The 11991-nt window shown below is 35.6% G+C and overlaps 1 protein-coding gene across 7 annotated transcripts; it reads right to left on the bottom strand.

Moving 5' to 3' along the window:
* Positions 1 to 11576, bottom strand: Osbp (oxysterol binding protein). Of its 7 annotated transcripts, none has more exons than XM_066737883.1 (11): positions 11122 to 11576; positions 9044 to 9109; positions 6945 to 7150; positions 6561 to 6811; positions 5911 to 6103; positions 3590 to 3891; positions 3235 to 3491; positions 2874 to 3150; positions 2418 to 2797; positions 2114 to 2334; positions 1 to 2033 (listed from the first exon to the last, which is right to left on the bottom strand). In XM_066737883.1, exons 1-11 carry the CDS (start codon positions 11247 to 11249, stop codon positions 1891 to 1893), a joined length of 2424 nt encoding a protein of 807 aa, XP_066593980.1. In that variant the 5' UTR covers positions 11250 to 11576; the 3' UTR covers positions 1 to 1890. The 7 variants fall into 7 exon arrangements, with proteins under 7 accessions (XP_066593980.1, XP_066593981.1, XP_066593979.1 ...); XM_066737884.1 differs by having other exon boundaries at positions 3599 to 3891; positions 6561 to 6814; XM_066737882.1 differs by having other exon boundaries at positions 3235 to 3488; positions 6561 to 6814.
* Between the last annotated feature and the right edge of the window lie 415 nt (positions 11577 to 11991).

The raw sequence follows: 11991 nt of genomic DNA on the forward strand, positions 1-11991 counted from the left end.
TTTTTGTCCTTTTAAATTATTTTATTTAATAGTAATTTATATTTATATGTATACAGACAATATATCATCTTTTCGATTATGATCAACTATTAAAATTATAGTACAGCCAAAGACTTAATGTAACAATAACTGTAAATATCTATTACAAATCTGGACTGTTTCGCTCTTGGTATTGCTTAGGCGCATTTTTTTTTTTACAACTTGGCAAAATCGTCGATGTTTAACAATACAAGCGTAACAGCCAGTGCACCCGCATATTAAGTGGATATACAACGGGTCTTTTAATCAATCGTTTTATGTACAAACATACAATCACATATCTGCTCACACAAATTCGACCCTTAAATCATAATAAGCATTGTGTGGATGGATATGTATTTGCACGCTAATTTTATGTTTAATGTGTTGATAATGTGATTTGGAAAAAATTTCTTCATCTATTTTACGATATATTAAGAGTTTGGTAGTCTCTTCGGTCGGCCAATTTTAAACGGCCTATCTTCTCACATTCCGCTTTGCGCAATTTATTCAAGTTGCGTAGCGCGTGTGAAATCATTGAAAAAGTCGTGTTGGCCAATCTTGTGTGCTTCTCGGGAGGGGTATTTACAAATTTTGGGCTGCGATTATTTTGTTATGGAGACTTGGAAGCGTAATCGTCACCTTCCTTATGACTTTGAGCACTACTTTACAATAATTCTTGGACGAATACTCGGAAGTACTTTAATTTCTTGTTTCTTGCCTGCATCGTCAGAAAAAAGCATTTGACAGGACACAGATTGTCATAAAGTAGTCATCGATTTCCATTCCATCTTGCTAAAGGTGCGAATAAAGGTCAAGACATTTTCTGAAATATATATACCTACATACATATATATATATATATATTTCAAAATGCTGTTGCGTTGTTGTCAATTATAAAACAAATATCAACCACAAAATAACAACTGTTACGTAAAAATATATATTGAAAAGAACGTAACGCAATCATATTTCCTTCTCACCCATGTAACATTATTAGTTAAAACTTGTCTCCTACTATTTACCTTTCTATATATCACATTATCGTATTAATTATTGTATTTAAAATATACTAAACTTTTTTGTCCATAATAATGCTTCATTGTATAAATATTTAGCAATTTGTACAATAATGAAGCAAGTATAATTTTATTAAAACAATTTTAACAAACTGATTTTTTTATTTTATATTCATTACCTCAAATTGCAAAAATTCGATTAATATACACTGAGTTTGTTTTTCCCTAGCAGTAAAATATTAATAATAATATAATTGGCTTTACACTCGCATTAATAAAATTTTCTCACGGCCAAGACTTTCCTAAAACAAAAAGCTTTCGGGGTTTGGCAATCTATCGCACATTACTAAATTGATATATCAATCTGTACACGGATTTTGATAAATAATTTTCTTTATTTACTTGGATGGTCCTTTAACGGAATACTGTTTCAATAAAGCAACTGTACTTTCAGGAAAGACTAACTAAAAATCCTTTTGCAAATATACTAGATTATGTAGTTAATATAACTTTGTACTGTTCATTTGGAAAATATAATTAAAATGGCAAAGTACAAAGAGGGAGGCAAAAAGGGTTATACGGATACAGAAGAGTGAGTAGGAAATAACGTACGGGTACAAAAGTGTACGCCGTGCATACCGAAGTGTAAACTTTTATCCGTTCCATTGGAAGAATAATACAGTACTATATTCCATACCAAGATGCTAACGTCAGTTCAACGAATTCAAAAGCAAGCACTACTTTTTCGCAGGCGTAACCCCTATAATGCCAGGATGCTTCGCTTTTGAACAATTCAAAACGGTTTTCACCGCCGGCAATTGCAATAAGATTTTGCGTATAATAATATAATGGACTAAAATATGTCCGGACACCGAGACCAATCGCCTTTACTTTTACATTCCCAGTATTCACCGCCATACTGATAGCAAACACTGTCCGTGAATGGGTCTTGGGCTTTCTTGAACCAATATGGCTCATAACTCGGAAATGGTAAACCTATATCAGAAAAAAAAAATATATATATATATATATATATATGCCTTTTTTAATATTACTGAGTATAAATAATCTCTTACCTTGCTCAGCTGCTTTGTCTTTTTCAAAATCACGAGCTCTTCTCGAAGCCCTTTGTTTCTCCTCGAGTCTGAGCTTTTCAGCATTTGCCGCGTCCCACAATCTATTTTCCATTAATCTCTGATCAGGCCTTAATCGAGAATCAGTGGGAGCTACACCTTCCTCGGGCTCATTAAGTTGACAGGCTAATTCAGTAAAGTTATAGAATTTTTCGCAGTCTTCTCTGAAATTTCCCAGTGAGTTTATAAGAATGATTATTGAAGAATTATTGAGAGATCTATTACTTCCAAGACTAAATCAACTTACGGTGGCATATTTCGTTTCCAGGCTAATACATAAGGTCCGGTTTTATAAACAGGATTATCCGGTGTTCCGGACGAACTAATTACTGGTGCTATTTCAATTTTTGCATCCCATGTACCCTGTACGACCCATTTTACTTCTTTGTTAGAATTCATTACCACTCCTTTTACTTTGCGCTGACTGTCCCTCGAAAAATAGGAATACGGTATATATTTTAAATGGCACTTTACACCCTCCTTGTGGTTCACAATATCCATGTCGCCGCTTTGATCGACCCACAATTTTCCAACAATTATGTTATGTACTGTCGTTGTTACTTTTCGCCAAGTATAATGATTTTGACGGTTATTAAATTCGAGGTGTGCTGTACCTAAAGGTATTACCTGTAAAAATAAAAACAATATATTCAGCAAAAGTGTAATGCATTCAAATTTTATTAAAACTAAATATTCATTATACTTGAAGGTATTTCCCACGAAATTTGGAAGCCATTGTAAATTCCTGCCAGCAACGCCACATTTTCCCTTCACAGAATTGTGCCACCATTGGTGGATGATGCGACACTTGTTCGGAAATTGAACGCCATCCTAAATCATCCATACGGTCACATTCGTAAGTTTCACCTAAAAGCGGGTTGAATGGTTTTCCTGTTCTAGATGACGTTGTGGAATAACTTGAGATTGTGAAGGCTGCCACATAGGCCATTTGTTCACAACTATCTGTACAATCTGCCGCTCTATTATACAAAACAAAAAATGAAAATTTGATAGAATGACAAATTTTCAGATATGAAAATTAACATGTTTAAATCTTAATTTACCTGTCAAGAATATCCGCATATTCATAATCTTCAGTTAATCTTTGAAGCATGCTAAGGGGTTCAGAAAAGTTAACAGGCATAGGAATTTTTGACAAATCTTTTCCAATACAATTTTTCATGATACTCCATAAATTAAGAGGATAATTGGGTTTTTCAGGTACTCTAGTTCTACGCTTCCTCCCAGAACCTGGTGTACCGGTACCAGTGGAAGCTAACCCGGAGTTACTTCTGCCATTATTAGCCTGCCAAGCTGCCTGCTTAAAGGGGAAAAGAAACAATGAATGTTATTGATTCTTCATTTTCAGTAAATGAAAAATGTATAAAAAAAAAACAAAAAAAAAAGAGGAGTTACAACCATACTAACGTTGTCCAGTTCTTCAGAATTTGCCCCAAGTGATGTGGTCTGTCCCGAGGTCGAGTCATTAACAATCAAGAATGATTCTGTTCTACCATGGTCTGTACTTGGTAATGGCGTTTGATCTCCTTCTGAGCTTGAGCCATCATCACTACCCTGAGAATCAGTTCTGTCTCTTTGACAAGAAATAGAATTATTCGTAGCACCTGGAATACTTAATGTGAATGTATCCGACTCTTGTGCATCATAAAACTCGGCGTTGTCCTCTTCGTCCTCCGAAGGAGAAGTAGTCACAGTGGTGTCTATAATTAAAAGAAAACCTCAAATTAATACCTACTACTATAATTACATAATGAAACAAAGAGCTTGCATTAATTTGAAATAACACTAAAAGATAGTGAATCAACAGTGCCAATTTCAATCAATAAGAGGGGCATGCACACTGTGTGCTAGAAACATTAAGAGCATTATACTATAGCCAATTATCCCATTATTTGAGCCGAAAGAGAAATCAATACACACAGAAGGAACAATTAGACAGCTTAACTCTCTACCATTTAAAGTAACCAGAAACTCTTGTTATCAAATTTTTATCAAGGGAAGAGGCATTGTGATAAAATTTAGATAAAGTCAGGGAGCATAGAACAAAACTGTTACTTGGTAATATGATAAAGAGGGAAATTTGTCTAACAATACTAGAAAGGAAAATTGATTGCCATGCATTAAAGGGTTGTTTAAAAAGCACTAATGAAAAATCAAAAAGTTTTTAATAATCTATATATTTTACTGCCCAACATGTGCGGCTGCACATGCAACCATTACAGAAGATGTATTTCCGTTTGCTTCTTTGTATAACGTTAATCTCAACACTATTCGTTTTTACAGATTACGCACACAGTGCCATGATCACCACTTGCGATACTGGTCATTTGAGCCCCCCTCAAAAATGTTTAGAACCACTCGACTGACTCGACACAGACACTGCCAAAAGCAGACAATTTCCGGATTATAAGAGCTGCTGCTCGTGGCCCGTAGCTCATATTGGATTTATATGCCCGTGTAATTGTCATGCAATATCGCGTCACGAGAGGTTAAAAGGAAATCAGCACTAACGTATATTTAGACGTTACTCCCAAGTTTCTACTCCGTTTCGGAGGTATTGCGTTCGATTTTTGTGTGAAACACTTTATCTTTCAGTCTTCGCGCACTCGCGGTTCCTCTTTTTTACTTTTTGTTTGATTATTTTTCACGATTCTTCTTCCTCCACCACCGCACTAAAAATTTTCCTTGACGATAAAAAAAAAATAAAATAAATAGAAAATAGATTAATCGTCTTACGGAGATTTTGGCAAAACTTGCAGGAAACTATATAGTGTGCTGAGAGGTTGCGTGCAAAGACCAATTTACAAGGCCGTCTATGCTTGATCAAGATTCGAACACGAGTGAATTGAAAGCTCAGCCACATGTACGTACATAAGCACTGACACAGTAATATCTAATGTAAAATCATTTATACACACATACGTCATGCCTAAACCCACACATACTCGTTATCATCGTATGCAGCAGCTGTATCAGCTGTGTGTAAATGCATGGATTGTACATATGGTGGCCTTAACGAAAATGGCAATTCCACAACTGCCACCTGGCTTCAAACTAGGAAATCACGAAACGCGCCAATATTCAAATAGTATATTTTTCTTAATCCATCCACTTTGAATTTAGTTTTAACGTTGATTATCACTCCATGCCATTTTTCTGTTCACCATCCAAAATTTCAGGACATAAAATCTGACCCAGATCAGAATTTGACTATTGGACAAATGATTGTTGGTTAATTTATTGCGTAAGGCAAACTCAACAAATCAATGATATAGAAACATATAATGTGTATACAGGAGCGAGATTTTCCATGAACCATAATGAAGGAGATCGTTATTAGAGAATTATTAGTTAAATGATTTAGTAGCCACACGATGAGCCGGCATATTATCAACTATTATTTAGATTAGATAAGCGATGATGGACGATTAATGCGTGCAAGTGGTTATAAGTTCTGACAAAAAGTTTCGTAATAATTTCAAGTGTTTTTCTCTGTACACCTTTTATACAATACACCTTTTTCCACGCTATAGCTCATGCAGATAAATTTGATCAAATCTGTGGTCTATTTCTAGTCAGTGCGTTAGTTACAAAATCATACAAGTAATACAAAATGATAGATACAATGAGAAAGACGATTTTACGGAAAGGTTTTTGTACTATTCCAGGCTGAACCAAACACAAAATTATAAGCATAATTATAATAAAAGTGATTTTACGAGAAGATCTGTGTCCTATTCCAGGTTGAACCGAGGGGAGTGCATGCTGCGCTGCCTCTTCCAGATGTGAATGCTGTCTAGCCAATTGCTCAACCATTTTCTCTATTCGCTCCTTCTGATCGCGTTCATGTTGGAGCATTTTTTTCCACTTGGGTTCCTGTTGTTGGGCTAGTTTCAAGTAATCAATGCTCGTCTGAAATCACAATTGATTCTACTTTCCATCCAGACAATTATTTCACAGAGGAACTTCCAATGACTGAATCTTGGCAATGCATATGGCAAACCGTGATTTACATTTTTTTTATCAAGACAAGAGCATGGTTTGTACGATACCCGTTGTTTTCAGTGATCAATCGACTAATTGATTCAGTATTATAATACGGAAGCCGTAGAACCAGTCAATTCTTACTTACGATCGCCAAAGCGTTCCCGTAACCATAGACAAAAAGGCTATTAAGTCCGCCAATTCCTACTGCTCCAATCAATCGTACTTATGATTTTCGTTCTAGCATCACACGTGACTATATATACTATATAATTACAAACTGCGTTTTCAAGCGTTTCCTAGCTACACGTGCCATCCATAAGTATAGACTATAGGAGTTGATAAAAGATGCAGAGATCCAATCGTTTGACACTAATAAACTTACACTGATCATTGCGTTAGCCGCGATGCGGAAGAGGGCAGCCTTTTCGCTTACGGTTTTCATCTTAGCTGCCAGTTCCGGGCACGGAGGCTCCGAGGCCTCTAATTCGCTGAGTGCTCGTTGCAACAGAGTACCGTTTTTCCAAATCAAATCGTGGCACGCTTGCAGGTTTTCCAAACGTTCTGCCAGCTCCTTGATATTGGACAGCTGTTCGCCGTTTTGATTCTCGTTGTCTTGGTATTCCTCCTCCTCTTCTTCTGGAAAAAAGTTTGTTCTTCATAACATCTCCAAGAATCGAAAACACTCGACTAGTTAGCCAGATGTTTTTATTAACGCAACGTATACACAGAGGCTGTGCGGCAGGGAAAGAAAAAAACATATACAAACCAGATTCTATGACTTGAATAGCCTTAGCTTTGGCCAATTCGAGAGCCGTAACCCATTGTTGACGTTCCACCTCCGTTGCTGCTTTGATGTGAAAAGTTTGAGTACCGCCATTGCTCACCACAAAAGTGCAAGCATCCACGGTGTGAATTAAGGCCCCGTGCATGGATATCGTCCCTCGGCATGTGTGAGACATCTCGGAAGGATTTCTAAACAAAGAAAGAGACGCGACAGTTCCACGAACGTAATTCCCAGTAGCAAAGGGTCGAATGACACAGAGAAAGACAGACGTGAGATCAACAATCGAACGAAACAATAAAATTCATCAATATTTGTCCTTCGACATCTGCGATCAGGCTCATTTTTCTTTCTTTTTTTTACATTTTGCTCTCTCGAGAGATATTCGATGATCGTTACTTCCAACGTTCCTCCACTCAGAGTCCGCAACGTTGCATAACCAAAATCGACCAGTCTGCGTTAATCTGTGACACCCCAGCCATGTTTGCTTTTAGAAAGCTAACCCATTACCACCTTTTAGACTACCAACCCCTAACCGTGTATACTCCCGTGAACCCGACAGGAAATTACAGGTCGCCATATATATATATGACTCAACTAATTTTCTGCAATGGAACATAATTAAAAGCGAAACGTACCAAATCACACCGATCTTATAATTTACCAGTATATTAAAGGTTACCCGGATCTTATTCCAACGATCCGTGCCGTTAGCTATGCAGGCGCTAAATAGATTTATGCAAAAGTCAACACGTGGGCGATTTTTATTAATTCGACAAGAAATTTTACAGACAAGAATTTACTCTTGCGATTACACACAACACTATTTTAAGAACACTTCAAAATTGTTAAATGATCGTTAGCCGTTCTGTGGCTGTATTCATTGCAGCAGTTGTAGCAATTTAAAGCTGTCTGTAGAGCCTCGTACCTTCGTTAAACTTATTTAGAGACGTACGATAAATTCTTTCATGAATGTATAACGTTAATTTCAATTTCTGTTATTATTATTGTTATTGCTATAACACATGGCCTATAGTTTTCTTTCCAGTGAAAATTCTATCCTTGAAAATATATTTCGTTTAGGCATAGATTATATTTACGGTTTTGGTAATCGCAATAGCAAATTAAGTGTCACGCGTTTTATGTCCTTTTTATTTTTTAAAACCAAACTAAAAATAGCGATAATCTCGTTGCAGTTGCAGATACTCTCAGTTACTCGCATACTCATACGGATTTACATGACCAATCGATATTACAACAACGTGATAATATTAATTAACGTTAATTGGCTTACTAATGCAGGTTCGTTTTGCAACAGGTTGGAGGGGCAGAGACATAATCAAAGGTACTGTTACACAATTAATATGATAAAGAAAGACAATAAAGATACTGGACAGATATGTATATATATATATTAGATAGTTAAGGAGACAGATAGTCGTATAATTGATTAAATGTAGCCTTCGTAAATTATTATTACAGTCCGAACAATGAACGTAAAAATATAGCAGCTCGTTATTACTCAAAAAGCAAATCACGAGTCGTTCGTAATAAACTTTGACTCCGGTAGTGATTAGGCGTAAGGACGAGAGAGTTACAAAGTGATACATTTATGAGTCTTGCATGATATCAGTATGAAAACGTGGCGTTAACTAAAAAGCAAAACAACTTCAGGTGAAAGAAAACCTTCACACTCACGCCTTTCCATATAGCCAACATAGGTGAGGATGGGTGTTTTTATTACCTTTCTTCTTCATTGGTTTGTAACAAAGGATGCAATTCTATGTAGACATAAGGAAGGAAGGAAGGCAGAGAGAAAAAGGAGAAGAGAGATAGTAGAGAGAAAGAGAGAATAGTTAATCAATTGCGAGAAACATTTAGAAAAATAGCGAAAATGACATTCATTAAAAGGTTAAAAAAGAACTTGTGTGAAATAAAACGTGAAATTTTTTCTAACGTCTTCTGATTGTTATTATAGTGTCTATTTATAAGTATGAATGTATGCATGTAAGAAATTGTCAGATTACAGTTCTCTGGAAGGAGGGGCGGGATTGTTTTGTCGGCGATTCGAATTATTTACTTACTCGGAGGCTCTGCCAGCCCTCCGCTTGCGTCGCGTTGATATCTTTGGCCCCCCTGTTGGTTCAGCCCTAAACAATCCATAAAACAAATATGCCCTATTCACATTGTGTATATTGAGAGAATGTGAGAGAGCGAGTGATTTTGCTCAAGCCAATGATCGCTCGTCAAAATTTCTTCTCCAGTGTTTTCAGCCTATATGCTAGTATTATAAAAACAATGTTTGTATGCAGAGCAGACCTTTCAAAAATTCAAAACTCGCGATTTTACGTCATTAGTGGCCGCGGCGTAATAAAATGGAATTAGAGAAAAATACAAAACGGAAAAAAGTAAAATGTGCTTTAATCACGAATGTGCAATCTCATAAAGTATCGCGTGCACGTATTATGTGCGAATCAGCCTTTAACCCTGCGCTACAAGAAGACCATGTGAAAATTAAATGACAGTACAGTACATTCCGTTAATGACATGAAAAGGCATTGCAAACTAAAATCACGCAACTGTGTCAAAAGCGGAAGTGTAACAAAATATCCAAAGAGACGGTGTGCAGACTCTCAAACTAGATATACCCTTCGAGAACAACTCAATTCAACGTTGATCAAACTTTGTACGAACGAGAACTTCAATATTTATTCGTATTTTTTTTTATTTCTCGTAGATAGCCCCTTAATCGCTGAACATTTCAATATTATAAACTTTTCGAGAGCAAAATCATAAAGGTTTTTGTATAGATAAGTATATTCAAGAGCCTTAAAAGAAATGTCTTCAAATCGTGCTTCATCTGCGAACTGCAACGAAGCAATGGCGTGATTAATAATCGAAAAGCTAGCAAAAGGAAAATCAGACAAATCTTATGCAATACAGTTTTTAATGCGTCACAGCATTATTTCAGAAATTTTTAACCAATAAAATTATTAACAGCCCGTTATACTCTACTTATCGAGGGACGATCAAAAAAGTTTCTTTCTTTTTTCAAAGAATATTAAAAACTGTGCTTGAACACAGTTGCCGAAAATACGCATAAAATCTGCATGGCACGTGATTTGGCTCGTGTACGGCAATATCCTAGTGTTTCTTCTCATTTGCGCATGCTCGATGTACCACACATCAGTATAATTGAAATATTAATATAAAAAATCAACGCATTAACGTAAATGTCGAGAATTTATAGTAAGAACTTATATTAAAAATTAATGCACTCCTACTAATATCTTGCAAAACTACTATAACAAATTATATTGAAAAATAATGGGCTGATTCTTAAAACCTACATTTTGTATAGTCCTACATTCTACCATCAAAAAATTATGTATGTTAGAAACAATCGCTAGCTTTAATTATTTGCTATTGAAACTATGGCATTGTTAAGGCTCAAAATTATATATTACAAGTGTTACTATTATCAAAAATTATTCAAATAATATAGTCACATGTTTAATCTTGATTATAATACTAATTATTAACATTTATACATAATCATAGCATAGAGAGCTGTTTTATTCTACACATCCACCGCAATTACTTTCTTAAAGAATTCTTTAGAATAAATAAAATAAATGCAAATATATTCCAAATTTTGAATCGTCTAAAACATTGATTATGCTAAAAATAGAACAGGTTGAATTTTTAAATTTTTACAAGTGAGAAACGTGGCAATGAATATAAGTGAAAAGACAGACTGTTTTAGTTGAGCATATACTAAACTTTTTTATTTTAATTATAAAACTTAGTTTGTAACCTATTCTTTATCATTTGTGAAATAAATAAAACCTGAGAAAAAGAAAAGACATAATTGAAATTTTAAAACTGCATATTAAAGTAAAAATGAAATAGTTGTGGAGATAAACAGCTCCATATTGCACACTGTTATGTTGACATCCAGAAGTGGATAAGAAATATAACTGATTATATATATATATATGTATGTATAAATAGTCAAATTATTTAGAAGTTTGTACAAGTAGAAATGCTAAAAGTTCTTGGCAGTCAATGAGTGAATAATTAAATACAGAAGTGACTAAAATTTTCGGTAGCGATAGAAAAAAAGTGATATAATATTAAATAATGACACGTAGAAATATACCTGTAGTATGACAGAAGACCGTTTGACAGCACGAACCATCTTCGCTGATAACCTTTCAAGTAGTTAGTCCACTTAAAAAGCCAGCCCTTCATCTCTTGAGTACCGTGTTGAGACTTTGGATCGCCCATTTTGCGATATGCTACGGGCTTAAACACGTTTTTCCTGCAAATAAACTGAACTAATCTCGCGTACACGGCACCTGTATTATACAGCCACCATTTTGATATCCTTCAGGACCACGGATTGTATGGTTGTAAGTAAGTTGTTAGCAGAGAAGTGATGGTCGTAGATTGTCGTAGAGGACGTAACGTAATCAAGCAGAAATAACCGTATATGAAAAGAGTGTTGAAGAAGAAGCATGCTCTGTCATTACGACACTCGAAAGCAATTTTAAGCTATTTTACGTAGTGTTCTCGTGCTCTCTGCTAACAGCCTGTGACTCTCCCGTTTCCGTGTTTTTAGATTGATATCTTACTTGACAGCACGACACGTTAGTTCGCGGTAGCACCAACGCCACGCATTAGGTCTTCTGCTTCTCTCCCTCTCTACTTTAGCAATAATGCAAATTGCCAATTCGTTCTTCTACCTGCTCCAGCAACGTATCGTAATTTGCCACGTTCAAAGTGCTGACATCCCTTAACCTTTATTTTACCTTAAATAACCTACATCACCAATATATCAATGAAATCCATGTGCACGACGCACGTCGGGTCGGTAGGTAGGTAAGCGGCAGTAAAGGAAACGGAATATGTATTAACCAATCACGGAAAAGGCCAATGGTATCGTTCACCTTATTGGTTCACTTTCGTCCAGTAAACTGTCAAGCTAACACTTAAAGGTTGATTTTAATGAGTATAATAATTAGTAATA

Source organism: Prorops nasuta, unplaced genomic scaffold (assembly GCF_024137725.1).
Source record: "Prorops nasuta isolate Cenicafe-Biocafe unplaced genomic scaffold, Cenicafe_Pnas_1.2 PNAS00018, whole genome shotgun sequence".
Taxonomy (NCBI): domain Eukaryota; kingdom Metazoa; phylum Arthropoda; class Insecta; order Hymenoptera; family Bethylidae; genus Prorops; species Prorops nasuta.